At 37.0% G+C, this 13328-nt stretch overlaps 1 protein-coding gene across 4 annotated transcripts in view; it reads right to left on the reverse strand.

Annotated features, from left to right (window-relative positions):
- Positions 1 to 13328, reverse strand: part of syne2 (spectrin repeat containing, nuclear envelope 2) — a 183765-nt gene that overhangs the window by 147407 nt on the left and 23030 nt on the right. For all 4 annotated transcript variants that reach the window (XM_002933717.4, XM_031891296.1, XM_031891297.1 and 1 more), the window contains exon 3: positions 493 to 554. In XM_002933717.4, coding sequence (XP_002933763.3) covers positions 493 to 554 — 62 coding nt within the window. The remainder of the gene's footprint in view (positions 1 to 492; positions 555 to 13328) is intronic.

Consider the following 13328-nt stretch of genomic DNA (forward strand, 5'->3'; position numbering starts at 1 on the left):
GTTGCACCATTAGGAGAACCTTTGCTTAGTTGGCCAAATTCAAGCTTTGTATATCTGAAGTTTCAAGTTTCAAGTTTATTGTCATATACAAATAACAATGAAGCATCATTACTGTAATGAAATTTTTTTTGACCCGTGTTCCTCCCAACTTTACATAGACAAACAAAACAAAAAACAAAAAAAACAACAAAAAAAAACAAAAAAAAAATACAAATATTTGGATGAAGAATCTGTATAGCAGCCCTACCTTTTCACACACTAAATTGACACAGGTATTCTGATGCTCTTGGTTTCCAAGGTTTTTTGAGGTTTCAAACAGAATAAAAATGTTGTTGGCAGGCCTGACACAAAGGCTTATTGTCTGAGAACTGTAATAATGTTTTGTAGGTCAGATAAAAATATAGACAGTGTTGCAGCTACAGAACTGCTTTGCCTATCAGAATGATTCAGAGGCACATACTGGTAGTGATATTCTGAGAAAATGTTACCTACCTTTGATAACTGTGAATTAACCCAATTGGTAAATGTTCTTTTTTGTGTTCCCTCTTGCTCAGCTGTCAAAAGAGATACAACATTTAAATTAAAGGGGAACTGTGGCTACTGTAAAAAAAAAAAATCAATCACGTGTAGATGACTTTTACAAAATTTTACAAACAGTATTATTTTTTTCTTATACTTTTTGATATTTTTTTTTCTGATCTGTGAACAGTACTAACGAAAAGCATCTTCTATGCTTCTTCATAGAAGAAGCATGCTCATTAAATATGTATATAACAAGATCTATTAAAAATTAACAAATATGAATTAAACAGCCACAATTTGAGTGCATGTGTTTAGCAATAGCACTTGAACTTTTATGACAATATGATTGTATGGAGTTAAAATATAAATGTTATTTATCGTGAAAAATGCACTGGACTAAATATTGTAAGCCATACAGTTTTTCCAATTATTTATTTTCTAAAATGTTTGAAAGAAAATACCACAAGGAAGATAATGATTATGCTATGTTTGAAGGGGACATACAAGGGGCCAAACATGATGGCCTAAGATGCAAGTGCTACAGTTCAGAGGGACACAAAATCATGCCCCTTAGTTCTTGTGCACTTGTGTCTGGGACTTTTAAGCACTCCACATCTTGAGCGAGATTAAAAATCTAAAAGGCTGGTAGGTTAGCAGATGGGTAGGGTTTTGTAGTCGGTATACCTACATTCTTCCACCACTGTAAATGCAGCACTGAGTAGGGTACAATGTGCAAAATACATGTTGGCTTTTGCCTGTTTTTTGCACTTTGCACCATGCTCCTTGATTAATAACCCGTATAGTGTCAAGACCAATTATTTCCCAATGCATTATGCACCTCTACAAATAAAAAGCACTACTGCATTTCTATAACATAAATGCAAATTTTCCCAAAAAGCTTGCTAGAACCTGCCACCCATTCTATTACCCACTGCCTGCTTTCCCAGGCTGTTTAAGACACTTAGCATCTCTTATGACTATGCATTGTAGACACTTAAGTCAATCCCCATCTAGTGGGTGGGTAACTAGAAGCTTGAAGGACCTGGCAGGGAACCGCAGTTCATCTGCAGGGAGTGCCAATGCAGTCCCACACAAAATGCTGATAATTGGTGGATAGGAACCTTGGATTTACTGCCAGCCTGGATGTCTAAACTACAAGAAATTAACTAAAGGTGGCCATACAAAGGCAGATTTCGGCTGTTGATTCGGGTCCCTAAGACCAATTTGGTAGCTTATCTGTATGTGTATGGGGCCCTCTGACAGGCCTCCCAGACTGGTATCTGGGCAAAAATTGTGCAGTTATAAATTGGACGGGCTTGATTTTTTCATTGGATCGAGGACGGCATCAGTTCATTGATGTGGACCTTGCTCCGACTTTTCCTATCCCCTTCATTGCCATGTGATTGTTTGGCTCTAGGGCTAACCGATTGCATTAGCCCGATATCACCCACCCAAGGTGGACATCAGGGAGAGATTTGGTCCTTTGACAACCTCTCCAAACGATCAAATATTACCATGTATGGCCACCTTAAGTCTAACTTTACCCCATGCAGAGCTGTAAGAGCTCATTTGGCATGTTTCTCCAGCTTTCCTCAAAGGACCTGGAGAACAATGATATCGCAAGTGCTTACAACTAGAACAGAGCTGTTATTCTGAGATCTACATAAATTCAGGCTGCCAATAGATTTTGTGAAAGAACTGCATGATTTGCTACACTTGCTATGTACTGTATATAAGTGGCTTCTCTGGCTGGCCATTTCAGTAATATGCAGATACAGACCATGCATGAGTGAAACACACAGTGATAGCACAGTGATAGGTGGACCATAACATGATTTCATATAAAACACTACTGTTACAAATAAAGCCTTTACAAAACATTCCACAGCTATCTGTCAAGTACAAGTAATATGTCCTTAAAAAAGCTATATTAGCAAAGTGGAGTCTAACAAACAATAGGACCTCTGTCCTTAAACTGACTCATCTGAACATCTGCGACCAGCTTGTAACATTACATGGCACCAGATTTTGACAGGTTTTCTGGGGATAAAATTTGTCAAGACACTTGGATCATTCTACAGCAAAACAATCTGCATTGGAAAAATGCTTTTATGGTCCAAGCATTAAAGGGATACAGTTTTTGACATGCAAAACTTTTGCAAATGTGTTCATAAGAGCTTCTGTTTGTGCCAGAGAAGAAAAAAATAACAACAGTAACTTTGCCAATAACAAAAGTAAAACACATTTTTTTAGGATAAAAGTAAACATTTTATAATTATGACAACTGTATGCCACCTACAGCAGAGCACCTACATCAGCATAATGTGGGGAGCACAGAAATAACTCATTACATATCTTAATAGATGACAAAAACTCTTGCATGACCTTAAGAGACAGTTTCAAATATTTAACCGTGTCTTCTACCTATTGCTGTTGTAGTTAGCATCTGAGCTTTGAATTCCAATGCCATGACTGGCTACAAGCTATTTCAATTGAGTGATTTTCCATGGCATTTAAATGACAGATCTGCTTTATACATCTGTCTTAATGCTTAACAGGAGTTTACATCACAGATTAAAGTATTTGGACACAATATATTTTATTTACACTAATCCTAAAACCTACTCTAGGTACGTATTACTAATGCGTGCAGTGATGTTAAGCGATGCATGACATGCTGCGCATTGGGAAATTCTTAAAAAAATATACACTCCAAAAATAAAATGAAAAATAAACCTTTATAAATCCATTATCTAAAACATATCAGCCCTGCACATCTTAGCCTTTACACATTTCGAGCCTCTATGGAACTTAATCATAGGCAGTAATGAGTTTCACATACAGATCAATATTTAAAAGCATTAACCCCACCCAACCAATTAAAAACATCCAAGCAAAACAATTACTGTGATGACATAAAGTATGACAGCTGTTTTTTAAACATACAATAGCATCAGGGCCAGTAGAGTAATGTTTATACATCTTCCAGGGTTATGTTTATACCTCCAAAGTTATTCACATTAAAATATAAAAAAAATTGTATTATATTTATTGGGACCACTGTTGATACACACTGCCAATTTTCAAGGTCCACTCTAAGTACATGCAGCTAATCCTAGAAAACACTATACATACTTGTAGAAAGTAGCACCCCTTTAATACCTGCCATATAATGAATCCACATCCTGCATGGCTAATTAGCAATTAATTGAGATGCATACTGCCGACTGAACTGATTTATGTGCAGCCATGCAGCATACATCTAAATCAGTGATCCCCAACCAGTGGCTCGGGGGCAACATGTTGCTCACTAACCCCTTGGATGTTGCTCTCAGTGCCCCCAAACCAGGTAGTTATTTTTGCATTCCTGACTTGGGGGCAAGTTTTGGTTGAATAAAAACCAGATTTACTACCAAATAAAGCCCCCTGTAAGCTGATAGTGTGCATAGAGGCTGCCTAATAGACAATCTTAGCCCTTATTTGGCACCTCCATGAACTTTTATGGTGCTTGTGTTGCTCTCCAAGTCTTTTTACATTTGACTGTGGCTCACGAGTAAAGGTGGCCATACACGAGCAGATCCGCTCGCCTACGGGTGGGCGATATCGGGGAGCATTTAGGTAAAAAAAAAAATAATCCGATCGTTTGGCCCTGGGGCCAAACGATCGGATTATGTGGGCGGCAATGGGGCAGTCGGATCAGATTTTCTAACCTGGCCGATCGAGATCTGGCCAATTTCAGACCAGATATCGGTCGGCCAGGCCGCTCTGCTCTCCCCATACACGGGCCGATTAGCTGCCGAATCGGCCCGTGTATGGGGACCTTAAGAAAGGTTGGGGATCACTGATCTAAATTGATTGCCAACTATTATTCCAAATTTTTTTTCCAAATTAGAGTGTTATCTAAATACCAATACTAAGAGATAAGGACCACTTTCTATAGAAAGGGGCAAATTAAAAAGTATAACATTTATTTAGTATTTTTCTATTATCACATTAAAACCAGTTTAAAACTTAGCTGGCCAGCCTACCACCATTCACAATCACATATAATCAAATTACCATGTTATCTTACTTTAGACCATGAGTACTTTATATTCTAGGAGGTAAGAATTTAAAATTCAAAACAAAACAAAAAAGTCACTTAAAAGGTTATTCCTCCTAGAGGAGAGAGGCGTTACTTCTATCTGGTGGGAGAAAGTGACGGCTATCGGTGCAAGAGAAAGTAAACAGTAGGGTGAGATTGTTCTGTGTTCATCACTATATAATTTCTACGCTACACGGATATATAACGACTGGGGGACGCCCCATAGTAGTCACTGGTGTATTGCCATCGTGGTGGTGGTAGAAACGGATGGTTAAGTAACATCAGTTAATGTACCAACTTACCCAACTATTGGCCGCTAGAGACTGTGGTAACATTGCATTGTATATAGCACTATGGGTTATCAGAAGTGAATATTGCAACCAATAGTGAACCTTAAAAATCTTGCTGGATATAAAAGGATTTAAACTATGCAAATTAATGATCTCTATCTCCTGCTAACCCCACCAGGGTAACCAAAGTGGAACTTGTACATAAAACACAACAAAAAGTGTTTGTGGCTATAAATTGACGCCTCTCTCCTCTAGGAGGAATAACTTTTTAAGTGACTTGTTTTGTTTTCAAATTATTTTTTTTTAATTTGGCTATTTTTGGATTTTTAATTTTTACCTCCTTGTATATATATATATACTCATGGTCTAAAGTAAGATAACATGGTAATGTGATTATATGTAAATATAAAAGGTGTTAAGCTGGACAGTCAAGTTTTAAATTGATTGCCAACTAGCCATGAAGGATGTGGATTCCATATGTGGCCAGTATAAAAAGGACAAGGTGGCAAACCTAGTATCAAGTCCTACAAACTATTGCAGCTACACAAGTTAATCCTACAATGCATTGGGGGTAAACACAGGCAGTCCTAAAATCCCACTAAATGCAAACCCATCTGATCCTAGCATTTGATACAGGTATGCACAGCTAATGCTGGGAACTAATGAGGGTAATGCAAAACCAACAATTAAGGCACAAAATGACCAACAGTAAACAAAACTCACCAAGTAGAGGTGGTGGTCCAGGTGCACCAGACCCTCAGCATATGGTGCATAAAGCAAGAAGCAGCAACCACTGTGGGCATATAGGCACTCAGGGATCCCCACAGGGGTCACAAAGTTTAAAAGTAAAAAAAGACTTTATTCAAAGTTACATTAAACATCTCCATAAATACTACACGTTTCATGCCCTAGGGGCACTTAATCATGGGCTTAACTAATGAGGGTACACAAAGCCAGCACTACTAGTATAGGCATGACTGTACAGTAAATTACCTAATAGAACCTAACAACACCTAACGGCATAAGTACAAGTTATTGTGCCTTTGCATGTTCTAATTAATTAAGACAAAGTTAAAATAGTTAATATTATAATGCAAGCATGTAAAAGTAGCAAAAACTGAAATTATGTTGGCATAGGAAAATATAACACTGCATGGGCCCAATCATCTATAGGGTGTGGAGGCACAGGAAAAATCTCTTAAAGCATTTTGGCATCACAATAATAATTTATCAGCAGATCATTAATAGTTATTCGTGTCACTCCCAACTCATATATGATATGTGATTAGTAAGACTAAACACGTCTTTAAAAATGTTTATATCAGAATTGTTAAACCTCAAGCTTCAGCACATGAAAACAATTCAAAGTACAGGTATTAACTGATCTTAGCTGATCTTGGAAGGGGAAAAGGTGCTGAAAAGGATTTAACTGGCAGAACATATTTTTTAATGAACTGCACAGAATAAAACTTTGAACTAAACATTTTCATATACATCAAATACACCAGCCATTGTTTTAAGAATATCTAGTATAGCACATGTGTTTGTAAGTGTTTGTAACAAATTGCAACCCAACTGGACTTAAGGTTTGGCTTACAATAGAGTCTAGGACACCTAACTTGCATTCCCTCCACCAAAAATAAAGTGGAAAAAGTAAAGGTTGTGATTAGAACAATGTTTTCCTAAATATACAAAGAGGTCAAGTGGTTTTTATCTGTAGCCAAATTCCGTAACTCTAGGAGCTTAAGATATGCAAGATGCCAAAATGGAGAGTGACATGAAAGAAAACTGCTAGGTTTTCTATAAAAGGGCATGTTATAAGGTTGTTGTGGATCTATATTTGAATGCTGCATATTTAAAAAGTAAGGTATGCAATACCAGATACACTGATTAAAAGAAGGCCAGGAGAAACCAATTCCATTTGGAATCACTAAATATGGTTTCTGTAAATTGCACACTAAAGCTCCTTTAAAAAAATGGGAACTATTTCTATGACTTTCCAACACTGGAAAATGTAAACAATATTCTCTTTATTGTTACCCCATTAACATCAACTGAAATTTTGCTTTCACGCCTCATACAAGCTGCTAGGTCCCAACTGATACCCACCTGTGAGTCACATTGGAAAATGTTGGCAGCTCATTAAATAAATACAGGTGAAGCAGGGTATATATCTGCATGCGATAGCCCGTAGTATTGCTTAATACATACATACAGATTTCTTACTGATACCACCCACTGGTTTGCATTTGTATAAGACAATTATTTTTGCTTTCATAGAGTTACTTCACATTCTTTCTAGCACAATACTAACTCTATAAACAATAAACAAGACACATTGGAACTCTTAGTTGCAATCATGTACAAGGCACTGTTTTATTATTACAGAGAAAAAGGAAATCATTTTTAAAAATGTGAATTATTTGCATATAATGGAGTCTATGGGAGTTAGCCTCTCCGTAATTCAGAACCTTCTGGATAATGGGCTTCTGGATAAGGTATCCCATACCTGTAACTTATTTCCAAATATTATTTAGACCTTTTCACCAAGCTGCACTCATCCTCCTCCACTCAGTGAACTCACTGAGAGAGCAAGTGAGGCATTAAATTATGTCAAGCAGATTTACCTATTTTCTGCACATGTACACCACACTGGCCGTTTAAACAACTAACTTTGTGTCGTTCACCCAAAGAGAAAAGCTCAGATCACACAAACTGTCACACACATCCTTTCAGCCCACTAAGTGCCAAATAAAAGGACAGGAAAAGTCTGCTGGCAACTTTATCTTGACAAGGAACCTAGGGTCAATGCAGTGACCCATTTTACATTGAGAATCTAGTGTCAAATGCTTAAAATAAAGACAAGGCAAATGCAGTAAGGTTTGTATTATGTGTATCCTATTCATAATTGTTTTTAATGCATTCTTGAGAATGACATACTTATTTTCTTGCAGTTTTCAAAACAAACTAATTGAGCTCCAAAACATACAGGAATAACCTCACATGGGGCTACGTGTCCAAATTGATAATAATGTTGTAACTCTGATGTAAACTTACAATAATCCCATGAGTTTATTTCAATGAGTTTATTTCTATCACTAGGACATATGTATTATTCAAGCCTTGTAGTCGATGTGGATGTTGGTTTTAAGTAAAATGCTCATCTGGCATGTTTAAATAAATTGTTTTTTTATTATTCATTTACAGGAGAACTAAACCATAACAATTCATATGTCTACAAATTACATATTTTATATACTGTACCAACTGCACCAGCCTAAAGTTTCATCATCTCAATAGCAGCAATTCATCCAGGTCTTCAAACGTGTCACTTACTCCCTATCTTGGAAAGTGGGGCACTCAAATGCTCAGTGGGCTTTGAGCAGCTGTTGAGAAGCTGAGCTTAGGGATTGTAGCAAATTATCAAGCAGAAAAGGAGGTTGGCCTGTCATATAAGATTATGCTACAGGGCTGATGATTAAATTCTGATGCAAATTGCACTGTTTTCTTAGCTGCCATGTAGTTATTATCTGTATTAATTACTAGTCATCCTTAAATTGTGACATTTATATTCTATACATACAATATATTGTGTGCCGGTGTCTAAGTTCAGTAAGTGACAGCAGCAGTATGTGCAGTGAATCAGCAGAAAAGATAAGGGGGAGCTACTGGGGGCAGCTTTGAAGGCAAAAATCTTTTAGTTAAGCTTTAGTTTTCTTTAAGGGGAGAAACAATCACCTTTATTAAAGGACATCTCGTAAAACGTTGTGCACAATGTTCGCAAACAGCATGGGCTTATAGGCACTCAAAGTATCAACAAGGGTGGCAAAAAGTAACAAAAAAAAGTCTTTATCCAAAGTTACATTAAAATTGACATCTGAAAAGATTCCCAACAAATTTTGTGTCCTCTAGGTAACTTTGAATAAAGACATTTTTTTCATTTTAATTTTTACTTTTTGTGACCCTAGTGGATGCTTTGAGTGCCTATAAGCCCATGCTGTTTGTGATTTATGGATATCTGCCTCCTGAGTCTGGGGCACCTGAACTACTTTTTCTACTTGGTGAGTGCATCTACAGATTGATCCTTTATGCGCCGTGTATTGTGCACAATGTTGCCAGATAGTCTATTTAGCCCTACTCAGTCTCCTTACTACACTCACAGGTGCCAGTAAGAATTAAGCTGCTCGCCACAGATGGAGCCACCTCATTATTGGCCCACTATGTATAATACACCCAGGAACAAAATGTGTCCTTTCCTGGTGTAACCTTAGAACACTAATAATATTAAATCATCAAGTACAGACTGAAAAGCCTAAAATAGGGGTGTGAGGGACAATGCTATTTTTTAAGCACAGATAGCAAACATAATAAGCATTTGGAAATTTGCCCTGGGAAGATATAGTCACTTCCTTCCAGGGCAGCAGGAAGGCTGTAAGTTTCCATCCTGTCAACTACTACAAGGAGCCTCACGACACATTTGAAGGCATTATGAGATATTGAGAAAAATAGGATTCCCAAGTGTTCAAAAACATACAACATTATGTAGACTTTCTTTTAAACTTTTCTTTTGACCTGCAGTGTGGCAGCATTTTTTACTTTCTGTGTATAGTAACAAACATCTGTTTCCATTCCACTCCCAAGAAGATCCACATAATGGCTAGATCGAAAACAAGTATACACATAGTTACATAGGGTTGAAAAAAGACCAGAGTCCATCAAGTTCAACCCATCCAAGTAAACCCAGCACACACAACCCACACCTACCAATCTATACACTCACATACATAAACTATATATACAACCACTAGTACTAACTGTAGATATTAGTATCACAATAGCCTTGGATATTCTGATTGTTCAAGAACTCATCCAGGCCAGTCTCTGAACTTAGCATTAGTGTGCCGTCCTAACATTTGTATATTGCATTAGGATTTCAAATGAGGCAGAAAGAGGAGAACTGTTTTGCAGCTTGATTTCAGCATATAAAAATGGTATTTATCCAGAGTTCCCCATTAACATGGGACAATGTAAGTTACTAATGCCTTTTAAATGATTTCACCTTATACTGATGTACCAACAAACACCCAAATAATGAAACATCACCCTCCAAAGAACTGGAAATAGTGAATCGTGTCTCCATTAACACATTATGAAATAAAAGTTTAAGCAAACATTTAGCTTGGTTACCGTAGTGAAAATAAACAAGTTGTATTAGAACTTGGCAGGAAGAGCCAGGCAGAACAAAATCTGTTGCATCAGAATAGTGCTTTATTAGTCTTGTTAATTTTTAATCCCATCATCCCTTCCCAACCAATTACATTAATGAAAAGTTGATGTTTATGGTTGATATTGTACAAAACATACATTTATTAACACACCAGAGAAGACTCAGGATATTAATCACTATTGGGTGGGAGGGGAATTTAGCCCATTTACAACCTCTAAGATTTGCAGGTGTTTAAAGGAACAGTAACACCAAAAAATGTATATATTTTAAAGAAATTAAACTATAATGTACTGCTGCCCTGCACTGGTAAAAATTGTGTGTTTGCTTGAGAAACATTACTAGAGTTTATATAAACCCTGGTGTGTAGCCATGGGGGCAGCCATTCAAAAGAAGAAAAGGCACATGTTATATAGCAGCTAACAGATAAACCCTGTAGAATACAATGGTGTCTTATCTGTTATCTGCTATGTAACCTGTGCCTTTTCTCTTTTTTTTCCAGCTTGAATGGCTGCCCCCATAGCTACACAGCAGCGTATTTATATCAACTATAGTAGTGTTCCTGAAGCAAACACCCAGTTTTACCAGTGCAGGGCAACCGTACATTATATTTCAATTACTTTAAAACACTTTCATTTTTTAGTGTTACTGTTCCTTTAAGTGCACCATATGGTGCTTTTGCATACAGTGGGCATAACGTCTGACCCTCTGCCTTTCTCTCATATGCTTAAAGCATAAAGCTATGCTGTCACTGTTGCAAGGAACAACAGGAACCATTGAGTTACTGATTGCATGTAGCAGTTGGTAATTACAGATCCTCCGAGCGCTGTTTCAATATCCTTACAGACCAAGCTCATTTGGATGACATAGCTGGAAAGTGAAGGAAGTGGTGAGGCAAGCATGCAGCTGGTGAGGACAGTGTGGCCCTATAAATGCAGAGTGTCCCTTTAAATACTTTACACTTCTCATTAGTAAATATCTGATATCCCAGGCAGAATGTAGGGGTGTGAGGAGCTAACTGTGCAGCGTTCACCATTTGTTTAGTAAGAAGAAGTTTAAAAAAAAATTCCCTTCTCGTCCCACTTAAGTCCTAAATGTGAATATACTGCTCTTTTAATTAGCACCCATCTATAAAGCATTGCACAGTATGTCAGCTACACATAAGTAAAGGATGATAACAATAATAATATATCTATGGAAGAGCAAGGGTGTCTAATCAATGCACGGAAAAACAAAAATAAAGACATATAGGGGCTCATTTACTAACCATCGATTTTTAATTTTAAACTCGATTCAGATTCTTTTCTAAAAATTTGCAGAGAAAAAACGTTGCAACTTTTTTCGAGATTTACTATGCATCTATATGGCTAAAAACCCGAATTCGACAATTCGCCAGATTTAACTTGCCGAGTTTATGTAGAAGTCAATCGCAAATGTACCTTCCCATTCCTTGAAGTTTTTTTTTTGTCTCAAAACTTTACAGATTTTGCTGGAATGGCTCCGAAAGTCCCAAATTTTCAAATGATCACAGCAGCAATTTGAAAAACTCAAGTTTTTTTTACAACCTTTTTTTTCGCTTTTTTCCAGTTGGTGATAATATTGTGAAAGTGTCTTTTCATGTGATTCTTTCTGAAAAGAAGGGCTTAGATAATCAGTTGATTGAGTTGACTGAGGAATAGGCATGTTGAACATACTCAGCACAAAAATAAAACTGATGCAACACAAGCCACACAAAAAGTCACAACATACTGGTAATAAAGCCAAGTTGTGTCTGCGTGCCAGGGCCCACTTTATAAAACTGTCTAGGACCATTTGCTACTCTGGGTTACCAAAATAATTATGTGACAAGCTACGTGACACATGCATTCCAGAAAGACATAAACAACTATGATTACACAATATAAAGTGGGATTCAGGGGAATGGTGCTATTTTTCCAGGCAAGCAGAAATATATTTTTTTCCAATACTGCCTTTGCAAGTGCGAACAAGACTTTAGACCACACCTTATTCCCGTCCGCATTAGTCTAAATATATCATAAAGCATAGACTCACCGTGTGCCAAATTTATATAATCTTGCTGTCGGCAGTGAAAACAGGCAAGGCAAGATACAACGCTTAATAAGATCTGCACAATTTCAGCTGAGATTGCTAACCAGCTTGGGAAATATGTTTTCAATAAAGAGATTTTTGTCTTTTGCTCTCCGTGCTTAACTAGTTCATATCTGCATTAGTCATGTCTCATTTTTTCATTTGAGATAATAGGGCTCATTTTAATACTGGGGCCTAACTGCAAGGTAAAAAAAACAGTTGCAAACTTAGATTTTTTTGCACTTTGCATGTGTCCCCACTTGTTGCAACCCTCTAAGAATGCTGTGCTGCCTTCTGAGAAGGCAAGTATTGGACAGCACCCTGGTGTCCCACGGAATGCCAATTAATGTGTGCCTCATTCAGGTTATGTGCTCTGCAACTTGTGCTAATTAGCCCGATGCAAGTGCTCTGTTCACTCTTTTGATCTCCTGCTTTTGCCTGGGCAATAATAAATTAGCTCAAAGTATAGGTAATTTTGACATTATAATTTGGATAGCACCCACTAGCCTAAATATCTTTATAAACAGAACAACAGGACTCTTAGAAAGCATGTAAGAAATAAAATACAGAAAACAGCAGGATGGTGGAGATGTAGAGGCACTGAAAATAAGCTTGTCTGTATCCATGTAAGAAATAGAACAAAAGCATTTAAGCAACAAAAAACAATAAAACAGATATAGTGAAAAACACATGACATCAGTTGTGAATGCGGAAGGATACAGCCAAGAACAGCAAAGATAGGGGCAGCAGGAGCAGTGAAAAAAGAGAAAAATAGGAAGAAAATGCAATCACTGCATACATCATTTTAGAATCATGTTTCTTCACATTTCAAAATAAGTATTATTTCAAAATTGCTCAGTTCACTTACTACATAATGATTTTTTTTTTACTTCCTTATATTCAACATTGATAATACTTAGAAGTTACCAACTTACTTTTTTTTTTTTTACATGAGATTAACAACACTATGCTATTTGTAGGAAAAAGTCAATAGTTTTGATAAGGGCAGTATGCTGGGTGGTGAGATGTGATTCATTTCAGAATGCTAAAAAGATTCAAAGTAATTGTGCCAATTAAATCTGTGTTTATCATGAGTGCTGTTTTATCAAAAGGAGTGCTT

The sequence above is a fragment of the Xenopus tropicalis genome, chromosome 8 (genome assembly GCF_000004195.4).
Source record: "Xenopus tropicalis strain Nigerian chromosome 8, UCB_Xtro_10.0, whole genome shotgun sequence".
Classification (NCBI taxonomy): domain Eukaryota; kingdom Metazoa; phylum Chordata; class Amphibia; order Anura; family Pipidae; genus Xenopus; species Xenopus tropicalis.